The sequence below is a fragment of the Talpa europaea genome, assembly GCF_964194135.1.
Source record: "Talpa europaea genome assembly, chromosome: 9".
NCBI lineage: Eukaryota > Metazoa > Chordata > Mammalia > Eulipotyphla > Talpidae > Talpa > Talpa europaea.
The window spans coordinates 53,730,019-53,753,476 of record NC_140076.1 but is presented as its reverse complement, the minus strand read 5'-3'; the positions used below and the strand labels follow the sequence as shown (position 1 = coordinate 53,753,476).

General features: G+C 35.0%; 1 protein-coding gene across 3 annotated transcripts in view; it reads left to right on the top strand.

Moving 5' to 3' along the window:
- Nucleotides 1-23,458, top strand: part of LRRC7 (leucine rich repeat containing 7) — a gene marked incomplete at both ends in the record, with an annotated part of 319,842 nt that overhangs the window by 273,837 nt on the left and 22,547 nt on the right. For all 3 annotated transcript variants that reach the window (XM_084242632.1, XM_084242631.1, XM_084242630.1), the window contains 2 exons: nucleotides 9,238-9,459; nucleotides 15,181-15,273. In XM_084242632.1, the coding sequence (XP_084098758.1) occupies nucleotides 9,238-9,459; nucleotides 15,181-15,273 (315 nt within the window). The remainder of the gene's footprint in view (nucleotides 1-9,237; nucleotides 9,460-15,180; nucleotides 15,274-23,458) is intronic.

The following is a 23,458-nucleotide window of genomic DNA, read 5'->3' as shown; positions in this document are numbered from 1 at the left end:
CATTTTCTTTAATCTGAAACATTTACAAGTTCTTTAATTACTTTTGTGAACCTCAAAAGGTATAGAATCAGCTCTAAGCATGACTGAAGCCTCCTTACAGATCTTTTCATCACAATGAATTTTGTTAATAGAGCTTTTTCAATAATTTAGCCCAGTACAGTTGCTGATTAAGTCATCTAAGATTATGACCTCCACTTCTTGTTTGATACTATCTCCCTTTTCAACAAATAACTTAAGTCCTAGCACCAAACCCATTTGAAAAAGTGATAAAACTTCACTAAACATTGAATAAGACTTGCAACAAAATTACAATAACTCATAAAAACTAAGCTATGCACAAAATTACACAAAAAAAATTATCTCAAGATTTTCCTTGGTTCTGAAGATCTTGCTTTTTTTTAAGCAGGAGTGCAGAAGAACGTGTGAACCTGAACCTCATTTTTTTTTTAAGATTTATTTATTTATTTATACAAGCACTGGGTACAGTCAGAAGCGTGGGAGGGTGAGAGAATTCACCAGAGCCAGAGCGGGGAACAGAACAGGCAGACCAATGAAATATACTGCTGAGGGGAGCAATGGGCATGGCAGGAGAGGTCTGCGGCCATGTGGGACCCTCCCTGTCAGCCGGGGATCGAACTGGTGCTACAGAGGCTGCGGGCAGCTTCGCAGCCCAGCACTGAACCACTGCGCCACCAGGGGAGGCCCTGAACCTCATTTTTAATTGGACCTTGGGCATATTAAATTTTGCCATTCATTTTCCTCACCTAGAAAGAGAAGACAATGATGCATACCTTGTAAAGTGGTTTCAAAAATTAAGATCATGAAATAAAATACTTGTCATATGACAGTGCCTGTCATTAAGTATTTAATTAACAGCCATTATAATATTCGTTATGTTGGAAGAAAATCCGTGTTAATATTGAACAAGTAAATTTTTACTTAGTTTTGTTCCTAAAAGAAAGCTATTAATAAAACCCAAGTCATGAATTATCATCGCTTTTAAATTACTTACCTATCAGCATAGACTGTACTCTTCTCATGGACAGTTGCAATGAAAACATATTCAATTATTGGATTAGAGATGACTAGAGGAAAAGATGAAGTTGAATCACCATCATAAAATATTAGTCATATTAATCAAGTATAAGTAATACCATCTCTACTTAGAGCGCAGTTGATTTTTTATGTGTGTGTGATATATATATATATATATATCAAGTTCCCCTACACAAAAGAGGCCACTTCTCAGTATTTGAAACAAAATGCATGTGTTACTGCTTGCTAACAAATAACTTGTAAGGCACAATCTCTCTGAGTAAAACAGAGGGGAAGCTTGGAGTTCAGGGGTTGGTGGAATTACAGAAGTTGGACTTCGTAGGGGTTCATTAACCCTGAGCTAGAGAGTATTGTTACATGAGTGAGACTCTTGCAGATTGACTAACTTTCGGAAGCAATTTCAAGAACAAGTTGTCATTGATTAATAACAGATTTTAAACCAGTTATTGTTGGTGGTTATTTATTGCTATCAATAAAAAAATAAACTGCTTTACTCAGCAGATAAGAACTTTTAATACCCATGAAATTATTGATTACTTACTGTGTACCAAGCAAAATGTTCAGGATATTACATTATCTTCTTTATTCTCACAATACTCTATGAAGCATGTATTATTATCTACAATTTTCATATGAAAAGCAGAAGGCTGGGGCTTCCCCGGTGGCGCAGCGGTTGAGCGCTGGGTTGTGAAGCTGCCCACAGCCTCTGCAGCACCGGTTGAGGGCCCCACATGGCACGCAGACCTCTCCTGCTGCCCGCTGCTCCCCTCAGCAGTGTACTTCATCAGTCTGCCTGCTCTGCTCCCCGCTCTGGCTCTGATGAATCCTCTCACCCTCCCGTGCTTCTGACTGTACCCAGTGCTTGTATAAATAAATAAATAAGTCTTTTAAAAAAAAAAAAGGGAAAATAAAAGAAAAGCAGAAGGCTTAGGTAACTTGCATATAACAGCTTAACTGAAAAGTGACAGAGCAGGGAATAAATTCCTCTGGCTCCACACTGTGTTATCTGTACTGCCTCTATTAATTTTTTTAAATTAACCCCTGTCGTTTCTACAACTCCCCTTTCATAATCTTGCCATTTCAAAATCATGGAATCGTATAGTATAAAACGTTTGGGGAATAGCTATTTTTTACTCAGTATACCTCTATGAAGATTCATTCAAGCTATTGTTTCAATAGTTTCTTCCTAAATATTGCTGATTGGTATTCTATGGTAGGGTTGTATCACAATTTGTTTAAAAATTCACCCATTGAAGGAAATCTTGTTCATTTCCAATTCTTAGGGTCATTATGAAGAAAGTTGCTTTAATCATTTGTGTATAAAATTTGTCTAAATGTAAGCCTTCCTAAATCTCTGAGATAAATGCCCAGGAATATAATGTTAGGATCACACAGTATTTGCATGCTTATTTTGTTTGTTTGTTTGTTTAAGATTTATTTATTTATGCAACTGGGGTACAGACCAGAGGTGTAGGGCTGAGAGAATTCACCAGAGACAGAGTAGGGAACAGAACAGGCAGATTGATTGAAATACACTGCTGAGGGGAACAGCAGGCGAGTCAGAAGAGGTCTGCTGCGCCATGAGGTAGCTCCCTGGCCGGGGATCAAACTTATGCTGCAGTGGCTGTGGATAGTTTCATAGGTTGCATCTTAACACCTTGTGCCACCAGGAAGGACCTGCATACTTAGTTTTTGAATAAACTGCTGATTATATTTTAGAGTACCTCTACTGTTTACGTTTCCAGCAGAAGCATATGAGTAAAGTAGTTTCTCCTCATCATTGTCAGAATTTGTTACCACTGTTTTATTTCAGTGTTTATCTTATGTGTGTAGTAGTATTTTATTGTGCTTTTAATTTCTCTAGTAGCTATTAGATAAATTAATCATGTGCCTAATTTGCTACCATCTATATATGTCCTTAGTGGGGAAATATCTCTTCATGTCTTTTGACCTTTATTCTAAATTCATAGTTTACTTTCTTACTGTTGGGTTTTGAGACTTCTTTGTATATTCTAGATATTATCTTTGTGAGATATATGGCTTGCCAATATTTTCTCAAACTCTGTAGCTTGTACTTTCATTTTCTAGATGTTTTACATGTAAGTCTGTGATCTATTTTCAGTTAATTTTTATATAATGTATGTGGCATAGGTGAACATTCATTTATTGTTCTTAATGACATCTAAGTGTTGCGGCACCATTTGTTGAAAAGGCTTTTCTTTCTTCCAAAGTTGTGTTTACATCTTTGCCAAAAATTATTTAGGCATATTTTTAATTTGTCTATTTGTGAATTCCCTGAACTGTTCCATTTATCTGTCTATTCCTCTGCCAGTGCCACACACTGCTAATTACTGTAACTCAATCTTGAAATCAGGCTGATTCTTCCTGCTTTATTCTTTTTCAAGATCATTTTATTCTAGTTTCTTTGCCTTACAATATAGGTTTTAAAACAATAATCTCTATAAAAATCTTGCTGGTATTTTGACAGGAATTTGTTAAACTTGTGTACCAATTTGGAGATCATTGACATCTGTACTATAGTGTCTTCCAATCCATAAATACAGTATGCTTCTCTATTTAAATCTTTTTTAGATCTTTTATCAGCATGTGTACTTTTCAGTGTATATGTTATGTACAAGTTTGATTTACATCTAAGCATTTTACCTTTTTTTAGTGGTTATTGCACTTAAATTTAGGTATGTTTAAATTTGAGTGTCCATTTCTTCATTGCTAACATGCATAAAGACATTTGATCTTGTATCTTGGGACATTTTTGTTTTTTATTATCTTTGTAGACAATCATGTAATCTGCAAATAGGCACAGTAGATTTCTTCCTTTTTAGTCAATTTTCCTTTATTTTCTTTCTTACTTTATTCCACTGACTAATACTCCCAGCACCATATTGAATAAGAGTGGTGTGTCAACACCTGTCTCTTGTTCTTGATCTTAACTATTAAGCATTTGGTTTTTCACCATTAGTAAATTGTTAGCTGTAAATTTTTTGTAGATAGTCTTTATCAAATTGGGGAAATTCTCCATTCCTATACTTCTGAAAATTTTTATCATGAATGGATGAATTTTGTCAAATATGTTCATTTGTTATGCCTATGAACTTCCAATTGTGCCAGCACCATTTGTTGAAAAGGATCTTTCCTCCATTGATCATATCTCCACTGAGATGTCATGTAAGTTTTTAAAGTCCATTTATATGGTACATCTCAAAGAGTGAGCAAGCTTTGTATCACTGGGGGAAAAAGTCTGCTTATATCACTGTATTTGAAATGATTGTTCATAATCTGTATATAGTTGAATGATGTTCTTTAATACACTCTGCCAAGATCTGCCTTTTAAATTCTGTATTTAGTCACTTTTCATTTAAGAACTGACACATTAAGGCTAACATTTTTTCATTTCTGTGTTCTTTTACTCTCTGTCTCTCGGCATCTCTCTGTGTCTCTGTCTCTCTCTCTCACTCACTCTCCCCACCCCTATTATATTTTCCTGTTTCTTACCTGCTATTTGCACATATTCCAGAATTTCATTTTGATTTATCTGTAGTGTTTTTATTTTTTATGTAATTTTATTCCTTACTGAGGTAGCAGTGGTTTATGGCATTATATGATTCAGATATATAATTTCATGCCACTTCATTTATGTTACTCCACTGCACTCCCCCACCAAAGCAACCATAGTCCTCCACGATAGTCCATTGAGCCAACTTCCCCGTTTGCTCTGTGCTTTCACCCTCCTGTTCTCCAGCCTCACATTTTACTCTCCTATACCTAGGGTTTTTTGTTTTTTATTTTTGCTTTGTTTCTCTATATTCCATATGAGTGTGAAATCTTCTGGCTTATTTCACTTAGTGTAACTGCCTCCCATTCTACCCATGTTTTTGCAAATGTCAAGAGTTTCTCTATTTTTATAGTTGAGTAGTATTCCATTGTAAGTATGTATATATGTGTTTGTATGTATGTATATATGTGTTGTGTATGTGTGTGTGTGCCACATCTAAATCCACTCCTCTGTCATTAGGCATTTCGGTTATTTCCAAACTTGACTATTGCAAATAGCACTGCAATGAAATAGGCGTGCACATATCCCTTCTGGTTATTGTTTTTGCCTTCTTTGAGTAGATACTTACAAATGAAACAGCTGGATATATGGTAGATCCATTTTTAATGTTTGGAGACTCCTCTATACTGTTATCCATACGGCTAGACCAAGGCACTGCAGACTACATGGTGTGAATTTTTAGTGACAGAACTGTTTTGTTATTGTTTTACAAAATTACTAAAACTGACTCATTTAATTGATACTGCTGATTCCTTGAAATAAATTATTGACTTATCTTTTGTAGATGATTCTGTGTTTGTGACACTCCTCCCAAACATTATTAGAACTATTCTGCATGTAATTTTAGAGAATGAATTGTCTCCACTTGAATATTCTTGGTGACATAATTATCATCCTTTCAGACTGTGCTTGATTTTTGGAAACAACTCCAAGTGGTTCAATAGCCAAGATGGGTAGTAAAACAGATGACCAAATTGGATAATATTCTCAGTTTAACACTCTTTTCTAAGAGAATGGTGTGAACCAAAGCATGTTTTGCAGTGACAAAGTGACAAAGTCATTTCTTTTTATTACCCAGAACCTTCCAAGCACTTCAGATTTCTACATAATAAGCCTGATTAGCTGTAGGATGAATCTTGCACGAACAGTACCATTCAGTATTAAATCAACATTCCTTTTTCTGTAGTGTTGACGTAAATGTTTCCTTGAATCCAATGGATATTGGAGTTTTTCCCTGTAAACTTTGACAGTCTATTTTTGGGTCAACTTGAAAACACCATATTCCATCACTATTCTCCTCAGATACATGCTATTCTGTCCAACCTCCCCTTGAAAGTTTGAAACAAATGCCAAATCTTCTCTTACTTTTTATCATTCAAAATGTGTAGTGCAGGCTTTACAGAAACCTTCATGTTCAAATTCCCCTTCAGTATAAGTCAGAATTCTCATAGCTTACCCTCTGCTTGAACAAATCCAGTTCAATGACATTTTCTCCATTTTCACCAGCCATTTGAATTCTATCATGAGCATCCTTTTACCTTCCATAAGCCTTGTGCCAGTCAAAACAGTCCCTCCCCACCAAATTGTCCCTTTAGATTTCTTGTGTAATTTACATTTAACTTCACACAAAATTTAGTGTCAATGGTTTGCTTTCAACAGCTGTCATTCCCTGTCCCCATTATTGCAGCCTGTAGCCCAATCACAGAGTGAAAGAACTGTGACTGATGCAAGCAATCACTTTACACATGTTCCTTCCATGTCCGCTTTAAGTTTTGCCAAGTCATCTAAAAACATGAGCTTCATTGCTTAGTAATCTTGAATAGATTGCTAAGTACACAGAGCATCATCTCATTTGTTTACCTGGAAAGCTCTATATCAAATGCATAGGCTATATATTAATTGCCCTAATTCAATAAGTAGGAATGGCCCTTCAGCAAATTAAAGAGCTGCTAAAGAATTATAATAAATTCTACCTCAATACCCTGACCCTTTTGTTCTATTTCATAGTTCTTTTTCAATTCACAATTCAACTCTTAGGGTAATGATTGGGGGAAGGGAACTGAAGTACAATTTTGTTTAAGAGCATAACCTTTGATTGTTAAGCAGCCTTGGTTCAAATCTTAGTCTTCCAGTTTTGTCAGTTGTGCAAATTGTGAGGCAATGTTGCTTACCCTCTCCAAGCCTTAGTTTCCTCCTCATAAAACCAGATAAAAATAATAATAATTATCTCATAATGCTATCATAAAGCATAAAAGACGTAATATGTGTTAGATAAGTTTTCACACATTGTTTGGCACCTAGTGTTTAGAAAGTAGCCATTATTTGTTAAATGTCAGTTACTGTGCCAGTCATTGAAAATGGTAAATAGGATATGATGCTTGCCCTAAGGAAGGTCCAAACAAAGTATAACCAAAACCCAAATTATCCCATTAGAAGAAAAAGACCCAGAAACTTGAGTCTAAAATCTATTACAGTTCTATAATATGTAGATTATTTTTTCACCCTTGGATAGACCATTACCAGAATATTCCAATCAATGAAGTGATTATTAAGCAATCATTATTGGTATTTTTCATGTGGATTATGCATCATTATACTATGTTCTGCACTCTTCTAAGTTATTCTGGGTGCCATAATTCTTTGTTTGTCTATGTGATCACTCCAACTAAACAGGCAGTCTTACTCTGTCTGCTGGGCCAAGCACTGACTGAAGACCTATGAATATTATCTCAGTGAGGTGAAAAGCAGCAGAAATGTAAAATCAATTGATTGTTTGGTAGCTGCTCTAACTCTAGAAAAAGTCATCATCTCTAACTATGTAACTCAGCATGCCAAGAAGTTCCTTCAGAGTACAGGAGCTCAAAATGTGAGACTGGGTTTTTTATGGGTTTCCACTCCTACCATGCCAAAAAACATGAAATTTCGTGGAGGTAGGAGGAAACTGAATTTGCAATAAGGAAAACTTGATCACAGGTTTTTCAGTCTTCTAGAATGACTTAGAAAGTTGTGACTTCCTTTCATTTACTTTTCTGAGAAGGGAATAGATAAAATAGAGAAATACACATTTCCCTTTATGAGGTTATCTTAAATGTGTTTCTGATGGTGTAGTTTTTTCTCTCTGGTTAATTTTGTTGGACAGTATTATACTGATAATTGTTTCCACATTGTGCTGGTACAGCCTAAAACTCTTTTTTACATTATTTCCTCCAGTTTCTCACTATTGAAATATATTTACTATTTTTGAATGTAAAAAAAAATGTGCATGATACCAGGACAACCAGTTGAACATTCATTTTAAAATGTAATCAAATGCTTGTTTATTTTGCCTTATTGACAAATAATAATTTTGAGTATGTTCTTCACTGAAATTACCTCTCATCTAGAATCAGGCAATATGCCTTCCATCTTCTACAAATGATTTTCCACAGTCACTGTATTTCCTTATGACTCTTATATTGCTCTTTTTTTAAACACTTGAAAAATATTTAAAATTAATCACATCTTTAAATACTTGTTTAATAATTACTCCTTTATTTCTCCAACCTGTCTTTTCATAGCAATCGAAAATCTTGATTAGTCAGGAAAATTTACAACCTTTACTAACTAATGAATTTGAAGCTGAAATTCATTTTTGAATTCCAAATTACCTACCTTTTAAAGATCATTGACAAAGAAAATTAGCTCAGGAAGTAAATCCTTAGTTAGATCTTTTGGTAGCAATGGGTAAAGTACCCACCACTTAAACATGTTTTAAGTATTAAACATGTTTTAAGTATTAGTGATAAACTTTCCATTTGCTTCCCATGTTAGACCTCCATTTTAAACCAACTTAATTTTAAGAGTCATCTCTAAGCTCACAGACAGAACTGTTTGGTTGGTAGAGAAGACATCAAGAATAGTTCTGCTTTAAATAAAATGCCCATAAACTTCCCTGGGAGCTCAGGAGGAGATGGTCTGCATACAGACCTCACTTTGAAGACCTTTCCATAAGCTAGTGCCTCTACAGGCTGCAGACACTACCAGGACTTTGTCACATGAACAACTCTAATATCACTTAAAGAGTCCCAAACCATACATACTTTTGATTTAATAATGCAGAAAATTAATCTGCTCTTGACTTAATAATGTAGAAAATTAATACGTATTGATTCTACTCATCTGAATAAACTTGCTATGCACCTGTTACTTAAGGAAAATGGGCAATTCGATTCTTCTGCTCCAGAATTAAGAAAAGTTTCAATCAGTTACATCTCCCTACCTGCCAGTATTCAAAATGAAGTGCAAGAGAGAACTCCGCTATATATTGTGACTTCTTTTTCTTTTTGAAATATTTTAGACTGAATTTTGTTTCCTTGCAATGTGGGTTAAATAATCTTCGGCAAGCTAGAAATTACTATAAATGTATTTAATGCAACCTTGCTCGGATATTAACATTTTCACAAACGGCAGTAGGCAGATCCTTACTATTTTTTCATTATCCTTTCCAGGCGTGGCTGAAAGTCCAAATGATGCCACTTTATCCAAAAGATATTCTGTATGTGTTTCCTACTTTAATCACATCCATTCAACACCACGAATCTTTGTCTGACAGATTATCTTCTCCACAGGCAGGCAGCCACATCCAGACCTTGATGGGGTCCCAAAGCCTTCAACATCGGAGCCGGGAACAGCAGCCATATGAGGGGAATATAAACAAAGTGACCATCCAGCAATTTCAGTCACCATTGCCTATTCAGATCCCCTCTTCACAGGCCACCCGAGGACCTCAGCCTGGAAGGTGCTTAATTCAAACGAAAGGGCAAAGGAGTATGGATGGCTATCCAGAGCAGGTGAGAAGAGTTTTTGCAACTGATGAATTTTCAGGAAAATCCAAGGAATCCACACTTTCTTTTCTTTCATTAATGTAATCTGAGACCCATCATCCCAATGAGTAGAGTGGGACATTGTGAAGGGAGTTTATCATTATTTTCAGTGGTTATGAACTGATTTGTACAATGATTTGATGGCTGGAACAATATGCTTTTCACATAGGGAAAAATTGGTGAAGCAGAATAGTTTTTTGATACTATCTCCTACCCTCTCCTACCCACTCCAAACTTCAATTTAGCTCGACAGCACAGCTTTTGGATTGACAAAGAGCTTCAATAATTAGGTGTATTTACCAAGGTCCCTGGTAAAATCGACAGTGTGAAAAATAAACTGTATGTTCCCTTCACTTATGGGGACCTTTTTTTCAAAGTCCTACTTTCTGACTGTTGAATAGTTCAAAGATAAAGCTTTACTAAAGAAAATGATTAAAAAAAAAAGGTTAGAAGGGAAACATTTCTGAAATGCTCCCAAAGTTACTGATAAAGACCATGTACCAAAAAATTAAATGCTGCTCTTTGACCTCTCTAAAATTGGGATTTGCTTTTCCATTATAAAATTGGTTTTTTTCCCCCTTAGGATCAGAACACTGAATAGAATCTTATCTATTGAGTTATATTAAGCTTAGAAAGTAAGACATTAAGATCTTAATACTCTCATAAAATTAACTTCTCTTATTTCATTCTTCAGATAATTACATAAAGCTCCCACTGACTTTACTAACTCTTTAATACGGTTTATAAAGGTTTCACTTTACTACTGCTTACTGAAAGCTTCACACCGCACCCACCTTATTTTCTAAACACAGAAGACATGATTATCTTCATTCTCCTGTTTTTTTCACTTTCTTCTGTTAAGAGCCATTTATTGTTTGGATCCCAGCTGCTCTAGATGTCTCCTCTATTAATACTTCTTCTTGAAGCTGAGATTATGTATTAATTATTCTCAAATCATCAGTCTTTTTAAAGATAATTTTCTTCCTATCCTGCCTTGATCTAGGCCAAGTGTTAGATTTAAGGTAAAATTAACCAGACAGGTGTCTTTAATCAAGTAATGATGTGAGATTTCTAATTCTCCAGAGATATTTTAAAAAGTTAATAAAGTTTTAAATTATGCTTTACCAAGGCAGCTTAGAAGGTTAAAAATTGTTCATACAGATATAACCTCCACCCAGTTCTCTGATTTTTTATTCTGATTGACAGCTGTCTGTGTGATGGGGGAGGGGAGACTCAAGAGGGTGAGGAGGGTTTGCCCCAGAATCAATGCATTTAAAAATCCACTGAGATCAATACCCTAAATAGTTTGTTTCAAAAATGCTTTCTGCTCATGGTAGCAGCTCCAGAGCCTCTCAGATTTGAAATTAGCAAGAAAAAGCAAGATTCTCTTTCCTGGAAATCCTATTATGCATCTCATTATTCCTTTTTTAGTTGTTTCACGGCCCATCATGTAATCATTCTTTTAGGAAATACGGGGATTTGTTTTAGATCCAGATAACATCACTCACCCAAAGCATACAGACTGAGAATGGGGAAGTGAATGTTTCAAAGAGAAATTAAGGTAGAGCTACCAGAAGAAGGATGAATGGATCTTAGACAGCAAAAATAACAGGTATCCAAAAAAGCTTTATCATTCATACTGCTAGAAAGAGATTAGTCACTAGCATATAACCTAGTAAGCCAGATCATTGCAGCATCTTCAGGTACCTTTCTGCAACACAAATTCCTATCCTGAATTACACCTCCCAACACGCACGCACACACACACATACACACACAGAGTATGGTGAGGCCAAATCAGAGCACTGCCTTCTGCAGATCATAGATTATGACCTTACATGGTCTCACTGCTACATTAACAATCCATTTTGTCTTGGAGACCTCTTTGAGATAAGACCCAGTATTTTAATTAGCACAAAATTAACAAAGACCGAAAGTATCAAGTATAGTCAAATGATAGAAACTGTCTCTGAAAGAAGCAAATGCTTCTTTGCTTATATTTGAAGCCAGAAATTTCATTCATTGATATCAATCTCTTAAAAGAAAATTGAAATGCTGATTCTCATTAAATAAATTATGTATTAGCCTCCTTGATCTGACCTTTTGCTGAAACACTGCATTTCTTTTACTCATTCTCTTTAGCTTCAGTCTGCTTCTTGGCTGTGAAGCATTCTCTCCTCTTTAACTTTATGACCCCTTTGGGCCTTTGTAGGCAGGTGGAATTCCTTATATGTGAGGTGAATACTTTCTCTGACATGCTTAATGGGACACAACAGTTACAACACAACCTATTAACCATATCATTGCATGCCCACGGGTAGTCTAACTACAGATCAGAATTTATGGTTTTTTTGTCACATTTGTAAAACTATAGTGTCATCTTTATTATTTCTATTATTTAAAATATATTGAGGCAGTTCTTCATATACTTGGCACATATGAAATTTGTTTCCCTTACAATTTTAGTGCTTTCCAGATTGACAATAATATAAAATAGATATAGTTGCTACCTTGAAAGAGAATGACTGGGAACTACTTTCAGCAATTTCCAATGTAAATAAAATCAGTTGTATATGTTCCTTTTCAGGCTTTATGGTGACCTAGGGGAAGCCAGAGCATATATACCTTCCACATATGACATTGTACGATATAAAAATCTTCATATCAGAAAGCTAGAACCTAAATTTAAAATAATTTAATTGGAAATGCCCATATATGTAGGGGAAAACAAAAATAAAATGCATAAATCATATTAATTCCATTCTTTCCATTTTCTGTGTAACCGCTAATGTCTACAAAGGACTACAGGGTAAGTTGGCACATTGACTAAAGCTAAAATATTTCTTCAAACTGCATCAAACTATTATATGCTCATATTCACAAACTAAGCCATGTAAGTAAGTAAGTAAGTAAGTAAGACAATTATAAATTAGTTTCTCTACTCTCTAATAATGTTTTAAGAAATATAGCTCAACTAAAGGACATGATGTAATTACACAAATCTTTAAAATAAAAATATGGGTGAATACTTATGCTAATTGCAGTAATTCATAATTTAGAAATTATTCATAAATAACTCTACCATAAAAATCACATTAGCAGATAGCAGATTTGTGTTATAAGTGAACTATGTAATAAATATACTTACTGTTATGAAATATAACAATAAATTAAGGATAGTCCCATTACCCAACCAAATCTAATTGATCCAGTTTCCCAGGACTCACAATATTTACTAATTAAGCAATAAACAGGACTCAAATTTGCCTTGATATAGGATTTAAAGGTACCCTCAAAATAAAAAATAGAAACCATAGGGCCTCCCCTGGTGGTGCAGCGGTTGAGCGCTGGGCTGTGAGGCTGCCCGCAACCTCTGCAGCGCCGGTTCGTTCCCTGGACACCTGCGAGGGTCCCACAAAAAAAATAAATAAATAAATAAAATAGAAACCATATTGAGCATTTACATTTGCCCATAAATAGAATTAGCAAGATTGCTAGGGAAAACATTAAACTGCTTGAGAAACCAAACTTTTCCAGTCATCTTGAAGACCATTTCCAGCATGTATTTCTATAAATACAAAACATATGCTAATGTATCTCTTTAGATTTTTCTCTTAATTATTAATTTTTTGCCTGCTAATTTCTAACTACAGTTGTACCCTTAGTTATAGTGTTCATTCTGTATTTAAAAGTTATAAAAGTATTTTTTTTCCTGTATATGATCAAAGTGTATGCTTCCTGTGTCTTTCAGTCATCTGGGGTCACCCTGTCCCATTTACATAAATAAAGTGTTTTTACCATAACCCACACAAACATCCCAGCTCAGGTTTGTTATTGTCTCTCCAGATCATTCTTGACACTGATTTGCCTACTAGATTCTTGACCTACACTTTTGTATTAGCTCTTATGCTAGCTATATATATGATATATATGGTAAGGCCATCTTCATTCTGGCCTTATCCCAAAGTGAACCCAATCTCAGTTCCCTCATTTCCCTTTTGTGCTACAGAACATAAGGCTTTTGAGTTTAACAAGCTTTCATTGATGATTTCAATTTCAGGGTGATAATATCACACAAAATCTAGACTATTAACCCTCATGGTCCTAAATATTTATTGATCAATCCCTGTCACAAAAAAATATCTCTGCATATTCTTGACATCTTTGTCTCTCTTTTTCACAGTGTTCTCCTGTTTCTTCTAAGATTCCTAACTGCCTCTCCAGGAGTTGTTGCCAAACCCAAAACTCTTTTACTAAACATTCTTTCTTTCTTTGTTTCGTCTTCTCTCAAGCCATGGTCAGAAGATCCCTCCCCCTTCCCCTACCACTTCTCAAACTAAAAGCCCTGTTATTTGTAGACAATAAAATTACCTAACAAGGAGGTGAATAGTATTACTGTACTAGGAAGCAGTAGCAACTTAATACTTTCTAAATTGTGTTTTTTTTTTGTTGAGGTCATGTTGATATACAATACTGTATATGATCCATGAGTATAGGATCACACCTCTTCAGATGTATGTTATCACACCACACTACTACCAAGGCACCCATAGTCCTCTCCCACGATCCATTTGGCTCCCTTCACACTCAGTAGCAACTAATTGAAATTTCCATATTTGCCCTCACTCTACATTTGCAAATTTTCTTTCACTTATTCTTTCTAATGTCAAAATACACATGCATTCAAAATAGAGAATTAATACCTAGGAGTGGAATTGCTGGATCATATGGAAGCTCTATCTTGAGTAGGTTGAGGAATCTCCACACAGCTTTCCATGGTGATTGGACCAGTTTGCACTGCCCCCAGCAGTGCAGGAGAGTTCCTTTTTCTCCACATCCTCGCCAACATTTGTTGTTGCTAGTTTTTTTAATATGTGCCATTCTCACTGGTGTGAGATGGCATCTCATTGTAGTTTTGATTTGCATTGGACACAGAAACATTAATTCCAAAGGGCACCTGGACCCCTATGTTTATAGCAGCACTATTTACAATAGCTAAGCTTTGGCAACAACCCAAATGCCCAAAAATAGGTGATTGGATCAAGAAGATGTGGTACATATACATGATGGAATATTACTCAGCAATCAAAAAAGATAAACACATGTAATTTGCAGCAACATGGATGGAGCTGGAAGGGATCATGCTCAGCAAAATAAGCCAGAAAGAAAAAGAAAAATACTGGATGGTCTCACTCATAGCAGGAATCTAGAAAACCTATATAAGGGACCAGGAAAAAGAATAACTATAAGAAAGAAAAAATCAAAATCAACAAACAACTATGAACCAGAGACACACTATGGGGGGAGAAAGGGGGGAAGGTGGGATTGGGGTCAAAATAAGGGGGTTGCAATTGTATGAGGAATATAAAAATAAAGTTATTTAAAAAATAGAAAATTAATACATTTTTTCATTATTTTGATTTTTAAAAACTACATAATTTAGTTCTGCACATTAATGAATAAGTACTGATTTCTACTTACCTAGATAATTCGTGTTATTTTCAACTACATCTGATGTCTGAAACACTAAGTATTATGTCAGTTTATATAGTCTTTTGTGAACCAAATCAATATTGGCTGACCTTGAGAACTTAGTGAAATGTGAATATTTTCTACTGAAATGCTGTTATTTGAGCATATTTAGCTTTGATATATATTTTATTACCTTTTTTTATCTTTTTTACATAGTTTTGTGTAAGAATAGAAAAGAATCCTGGCCTTGGATTCAGTATCAGTGGTGGAATTAGTGGACAAGGAAATCCATTTAAACCTTCTGACAAGGTAAGAAGTGAATTTTTTTGACAGATTTCATTAAAAAAATATTGTGTTCAACTTCAGCAATGAAAGTTAGAAAATACTTACATGTTTTTGCTTTGCTTTAATAAGCTATCTAACTATAAAGCCAATTAGAAACTTCTTCCACATAGGGAATAAAGAACTCACTGCAGTGTTTGACAAATCCTTAAAGAAAGAAAAAATAAATTTAAGCGTACGTTTTTTGAAAGATAAGATCTTTCTTGCTTCTTGTGTACATTTATTTTTTAAAAAATAGGCAATTTCCAACAAGTTGTTTCTACAAATTTACTTATTGATCACTTATTTGTATAAGGGTTTCATTATAACAGAATGATTAAATGAGTCCATGCAGGGCCAAATGATGGATAACTGCTTTATCTCATCATGTTTATAAATTATTTTATAAATAATATTGTAGAACTAAAAACCACAGAAAGCAAATACTCTATCATAAAATCAGAGCTAAGCATGACAGGAAAATAACCCTCACACTTACTTCTGCTTGTCAAACTATAGGTAAAACTTCACCACAGCTCCCTACTCTAACCTCAGCCATTGTCTGGACAGCTAACATGCTGCCTGCCCATGCTCACAGAGGGCCAGTCTAATCCCATTGTGAATCACCATACTGCTTTTATTTTAAAAATTTATGCAGATCTACATAAACTGCCCTGATCAGTGCTTAATACTCTCAACTTTGAATCAATTAGAAAATATAATTTGATAGTAATTGAAACTATACGTTTTTGACCTCATCAAATTTAATTGCATTAACTGACATCATAAAACTTGGGGTTGATGAAGAGATGACAGAAATTACAAATGAATAAAAGCTCCAACATCTCTTGACTTACCTTTGGGTCACAACCTGGTACAGATCCTTTCAACGCACTGCTATTATACAAATGACCCACACATCAATTTATGATCATAAGTCCTGCTTCTGAATAAACTTGGATGTTGTTACTCTGAAGAGTTCTATAGCCTGAAATAAATTCTTCACTCCTTTGTTTTCCTTTACTTCTTCCCAGTCTACTTGCATTCTTTATGTTCTTCCTCATTCCTTTCTTTAAAGACAGAGGAAAAGTTTGGGCCAAGAGTAATAATTATTTACCCCACACATTAGGAAGGAAGGGACTAAAAAGAGAAATCCCTGGTGGCAATAGATGAGAGCTCCTTTGATCAGCTGGGTAGAGCAGCAATGTGTATAGGAGGAATATATAAGAGGCAGTCCTTTGTAATTAGGGGAATGCTGATTAGAAACATCTGTGCATACATAAGTACCTTATTTCCATTTTGAAATGAACATTGACTTATTTCCATTTTGAAATGGACATTTTAATCTGATTTAGAGATTAAAATATTACTAGCTTAGCAAAACCAATATTTACTGAATTTTAATAAATTATTAATTTATCTCAAGAAAAAAAATGTGAATAGTCAAAATATCAGAAACATGATAGTATCATTAAATTTTCAAATCATTATCTCTTACTCATTTTAACCCCTATTTTTGTCTCTGGTTTTATACCTTCTCCATAAAAGGACAAAGATAGTTGAAATTCAAAAGACATGTTTTTTCTTCTCCTTTTTCACCAGTATATATAAAATTCATATATTTTTGGAAGGCACAGAACAATAAATATTTTATTATTTTTAATGATTTATTTATTTTTGCGTAGAACTGGGATATAGGCCAGAGGTACAGGAGATGAGAAGATTCACCAAAAACAGAGTAGGGAGCGGAGCAGGTGGATTTACTGAAATACACTGTTAAGGGTGCTAAGGAGAGCAGCAGGCCAGACAGGAGAGGTCTGCTACCATATGTGTGTTGGCTCCCTGGGCAAGGATAGAACTCAGGCTGTCACAATGATAACCCTGAGACTTGCCCTAGGCCACCATGGAGGCCTGCAATAAATATTTTATATTAAGGATGAACAACTGCTAAGCAGTCAAGAAGTTTAAATGTTGTCGCTTTTCTGCTGTTATTTTCTCCTGCAGGGTTAGTAGATGTGAGGCTTTCCAATCATTGCCTGTTATTTTTCCACAATAATGAATATAAACACTTTGTAACGATTAATTTCACTTCTCATTTGTAACATTTTGATAACTCTAGTGAGACATTTCTGTGATCATTTGCTCTTTTGGTTAAATGCAACAAGTACTGAATTTTGAATTATATAATGTGATCATTGAAAAATTTCCTCTCAAAAGCACTTTTCTTGCCTGATTACTCTCTAAAACACTTAACAATCTGAAAAATGTATTTCCATTACTGCAAAATTGATGGGAGTAATTAAAAATTTCAAATCTACAGAAGACTTTCAATACTGCTCTTAATTTATTGACCACTTTAGGTGTCATTCCAAACATATGGTGGGTACTTAGTTAAAAGTGTTCAGAAGATCTAAAGACATTGGCTCTGACAATTAATACAAGAATGTAGTCACTGACAAGAAAAGTGTAAGGATATTACTAAGGCAGTAATACCATCTCTTGGGAATACAATTGTATTCTTTAATGCCCTATTCTAATAGTGATAGCATAAAATTTATAGTAGAACCCAGTGCCTGTACCAAGCCCAGAATACCAAATAGTAAGAGCACAAAAGTGAGTTAAAAATATACTCCTTTCTCCATTGTAAAAAAGAGATTTTTTTTTTAATGAGTTGGGTAATTTTAAAGCTGAAGACTAGGCAAACTGAATGAAACAAATGCTTAAATTGAACAGATACTACCTATATCTGAGATGGAAGTTTCATAAGGAGTCCCAGCCATGCAAAAGCTTAAATTTTAATATGATACATACTCTCAATAAACAAATTGTGGACCTTCCAGAAGTTGTCTCAGGAGCACACTGTTTTACTTACTATTTATGAATGTTTGAATGTTTTGTAATACCATTTTGAATTCTAAGTATACAAGAACATCTGATTGTTTTAGAATCATTGAAAACTTTCTGTACCAAGTTAGCCAGTAGATTTGTTCTGTTCTCTGCATTATTGATGATAGGACCCTCTGTTGCAGTCAAATGCAACAGACCAGTGGTGAGACAGCATATAAACTAATTATCCAGTTCATTCAATTAAAGAGAGGAAGAGGTAGGCATCCCAAAAGACTGGGACCATAGGATTATGGCAAAAGTGAGCTGTTATTCATTCTGGCAGAATTTCTACTTTAAATTTTGGAGTAGTATGAAATTATTGCTGAAAACACTTGGAGCTGCCCAAAAGTTAACCGTGGCTTTAGAAAGGATTCAGGATTAAGTCAGATACATGGGACTATTTTGTACAAGACCATGACAGCTTAGAAGAGCATCTGGTTTTGCAAACTTAACTCCTCTCAAAGATCCCAAGGAAGTTCTAATCAAATATGATCTCCTCTTTTTAAATAGATGGAGCACAATTAGTCCTGCAGTTGATATTATTTTTAGAACAATGTTTAATAGTTGAACAAACAGTTCACTCACTCTCAATTTTATTATTTTGGCTTCATTACCAGGTAAAATTGTTTTAACATATTTGTAAACAGAAAACTGCGGAACATTGTATGAAAATGACACTGTAACGCTTTCCTCTGCCCTCCCACTGAAATGGATGGAAGTCATGATATGGTTTATTACAATATAGTTTCTGTCGAGATGGAAAGATGCTATGAGGACAAGAATGATTTTGATCTAACAAATATGATGATGATAAAAAAATTTTTGAGTTATTTTTAAAATTTTTTTATTGAGTATCTACAGTGTCACTGAGCTAGGTTCTTTCTATACATGAACTTATCTGATCTTCAAAACAATTCATGCTAGTTGAGTGTTATTATTTCCCACTTTACGTTGGCCCCATGAGGTTAATTAACTTGCCCAAGGTCATTTAACTGATCTGGTTGAACCCAAATTGATCTGACTCCAAGTCCTTTTCTCTTAATAAGCACTAAAATGCATGCATCTGTCTGAAAATGTCACTTTGCAGAAAATTTATACCCTGTAGAGTTGAGACTAATCTGATATTCTAATATTGAACGTATTGTATAATAGAGCCCTCTAATTAGTCATAGTCTAGGTATTTGCTTCAACAAGTCCTTGGAAGTCAGCGTGTGTTCTCCATGGAACCTAGATAATTAGAAGCACCCTGTACACAGTAGATTGCTAAGCAGTAGCATAACTTTTGAACAAAGGTATTACAGTGGTGATTCTGTCAGTGGAACAAGCCATGATAATCTTTGCTATATTCAAATGTTCATAGAATAGCTATTCATGATTGCAAAATTCAACTAATTTACCAATGCAATTACCAGAAAATGTTGTGAGAAAAAAGAGACTAGAGTAATGGGTGATTAATACCTTCTTGCTCTAGTATCTTTAAACAGCAGCCTATAACTCTGAAAATGAATGAATTTTTAATGACAAATTCATATAGTTCATCATTCAGGCACTGATATCCCTCCTTGCCCCATTTAAAGAAGGATTAATTTCCCATAGTTTAAAGATATTAAAGGAAATTCAGCCCTTTTCTCTATTTCCTGAACAGATCCATTTAGTCCATTTAGTCCAACTATAGGACTAAATGAAAGCTATATAATGGATCCAACCTATTCTCAAAACACTTGACAACAGAAAATAAACATTCTGAGGGATATGTTCCAAAGATTCACTTACTCTCTACATTTTTTTTTTTCATAAACTGCATTGCTCAGAAGATGTCAGAGAGTCCAACCATATTTTCATAGACTTGGGCAACTGCTACCTGCATGTAGATACAGAAATGATATTAGAAACAAATCCATGTTCTTTTTCAAATGCCTTCATTTGCTTATAGTAAAGGCAAAATCCCAAGCCAAGGAAAAAATATTGAAGCATGGCAAATGTAAAATTTAATTCCCAATAAACTCTAAATAGTTGTTCTGGAATTTCAGAATGAATAACTATATCTTTGTCTATAACTTATAAATTGTTGACTCCCAATATGAAAACGCTCTGCAGAACTTAGGCTCTTACTCAAGTGTTTGATGTGACATTCAAAGCATTTATTTGATATCTTTACCTGGGGATGACAATACCCACAGGCATGCTTGTCAGTGGCAAATTCAAAAATGCACAAGAATAATTTTCTAGGTTTACTCAGCCTCTTGACATTGGGGGATTCATAAACCAAAGGTTGCAAAAGCTATGTTCTTGGCTTATTAAAAAGGTGCATACTCTGTTTATTTCTTGCCATGTGTTTTCCATGGATACAAAAATCAAGAATAGCAAACATATTTGTCTAGGACACCACACTTATTATCTACTAAGTAATAAGCTGCATTTAACACATTTCCTTCATTTTGTACAACTATTAGACAAATATTACTTATCTTATATATTTCTAAGTTCATTTTATAATAGAATTTATGTATCTGTCCTATCCCTAATTTTACTTCAAGTGATAGTGTAATACAAAGTAATTTGAAGAACCTGTGAATTATGTGAAAGAAAATTCAGGAGCAAACAAGAGAAATAATATTATTTATAGACTCAACTTTGGACTAAATGTAGGACTAAACTTTGGACTATCTGTATGCAGATTTTACATAAATGTATTTCTATCTATACCTATACATTAAACTAAATTTTTCCAATACCAGGCATAAATTATTTTACACTCTTACTTCAGATGCATTCAGTCACGTGGAAGTTGGAGGTTCAAATTGCCACATTGTGGCTTGAAAACACTAAAGAGTTTTTTAACAAAAAAATTATGTTTTTCCCACTCTCTTCTTTGCTTATATGTTGAGAAAAGAATCCCAAATTTATTCAGAAACATTGATAGACTTATAGTCTTTACAATCTCCTACTAGAATTCTTGCAGGTATAACCACTTAGGCAAAGCTTTTTATAAAAGCAGGGCAGTGTATTTTAGCCAATTGGATAATGTCAGTGTCTAGGGATTATAATGTAAAGAAGACATGGAAATCAGCTTACGAAAGACTCTAGTGAATATACCACAACGCAGGCTTCATTCTTCAGAAAAATATCCCAAAAATATACATGCATATTTTACAAGGTACCATTTTAAATAAGAATATTGATTGGAACATTTTAATTATAATTTAGAAAATCACTGAAGTGAGATTGTTATCATTTTGTGCTACATTGTAAAGTATTTTTCAGTAAAATTAAATCCCAAGTACATAGCCAGCTATGTTAGTTGCTGGTGTTCACATCCTGTTATGTCTTAGTTACATTTACTTATGTTCTGTCTGTTGCATCATTTTAGTCATTTGTGTGAAATGTTAGCAAAATAGACTGAAAATGGTGTGGGAAAGGAGTAAGAGACTTTCTTTTCAGTTTGTTGCTAAGCATTGGCGAAATGTCAGACATTTCTCTATCAACAACTGAAAGTACTTAAATTGGTTCACAAATAATATGCAGCTCCATCAACAAGAGAAAGTTAAAAACTGAGTTAAACAGATCTTTGGGAAGTATGTGAAATCTTTCACAATTCATTTATAAAGGTACTATTTCATATTTTAGGTGGTATTCCTGGAACCTCATGGTTTTATTTGATAGTCTCCTGCTTGAATAGATTATAACCAACTAGAAGCCTTGAAAATATTATGAAGCCACGTTAATATAACTAAAACAAAACCAAAAATAAATAAAATGGAATAGCAAGCAGGTCTCTACCTAGAGGAATATTGTTTAACATTTTTATTATTTACCCATATTATATTTGAGGCATGGCTCAATGATTTATATTTAACAGCAGTATCAGCCACCTTTACCCATTCCAACCCTCAAAGTCGTTCTATGCTGGGCAAGTAAGGTGATGCTTTATGTCCTGACTCTGGCTTCCCAAGAATCACTTGTCATCAAAATACAGAATCCACATATCCCTCCAGGCAAGAAAATACTGCAGATATTTACTTTTTGTAGTTTATTTGTCCAAGTCAAGTTTCCTTTATATAAACCAAAGGTGGGATTTTTGTGCAAGTGGTTAAAGGATTATTCCCATGTGATATCCGTAAGGGAATGAGGGAAGCAGGATAGGGCAGGGGAAGAACATGAGCAAAAAATATGGGTTTGGTGGAAGCTTGCTCTCCCAGGGTGTTCCGGGCCATCAGAGGTAACAGAATTGTCTCATGTAGAGGAGGGAAATGGTCTTTTGTATCTGATAACATTCGGCAATCACCCCAAGGGAGAGGCTGTACTCTTCCAAGCATTTCCCAGGAGGAGTGTCAGATGTGAGCCGTGACAGCCTCTGCGGGATCAGAACACCAATCTGATAAAGGAAATCTGGGCAGGTCCCCAAAAGTGTCCATTACAGAATTATGGAAACAGTCATTTTTGCCTCTTTCAAGCTAAAAGTTCTTGAGTATCAGAGACTCTGATATGCTGAATACTGCTTGACAGTCTAAGTGCTTTCAGCCATGACTCTGAGAGACATTGTCAAAGCAACTGACACTTCTGTGTGCACCCTAAAACTGACTTGCCAGAATTTTTTGCAGCGGGATCCTTTTAAATCCTTGTCATTTTTCTGATTAAGTGGATTTTTTAAAAGACACTGCTATGTAGTCTACCGAGTCCTTGAGAAAGTAATCACTAATTGAACCAAATCTGTGTTCTTTGGTAGCTAAAGAAAGTAGCTTGCAAACTAAATATTCATCAGAAGGAGCAGGGATGTTTGAAGTAAACACCCTTAGGTGGGAGCAGAAAGGAAGTCAGGTAACAATAAATTAGAAGACTCTGAGACTAGCACAAAAAGAAATCCAAAGTAACTGGAATACAATTTTTTGTGTCATTTTTTCACTTTGGGGTATGTAAAAAAAATCATGAGAACTCAAAGAGTTGATTCATAAATTCTGTAAATTAAACTTAAATCCTCCCTAAGATCCTTTGAATGTCTTAAGCGAAAGCCACAAACCGGTGAAAATAGATTCTCAGGGCCTCCCCAGTGGTGCAGCCGGTTGAGCGCAGCTCTGTAAATCTGTCCGCAGCCTCTGCAGCGCCAGTTCAATTTCCAGCCAGCCAGGGAGAAACCCAAATGGCAGGGCAGACTTCTCCCGTCTCGCTCACTGCTCCCCTCCGCAGTGTATTTTGGTCAGTCTGCCTGTTCTGCTCCCCACTTTGTCCCTGGTGAATCCTCTCACCCTCCTGTGCCTTTGGCCTGTACCCCAGCTAATGTATAAATAAA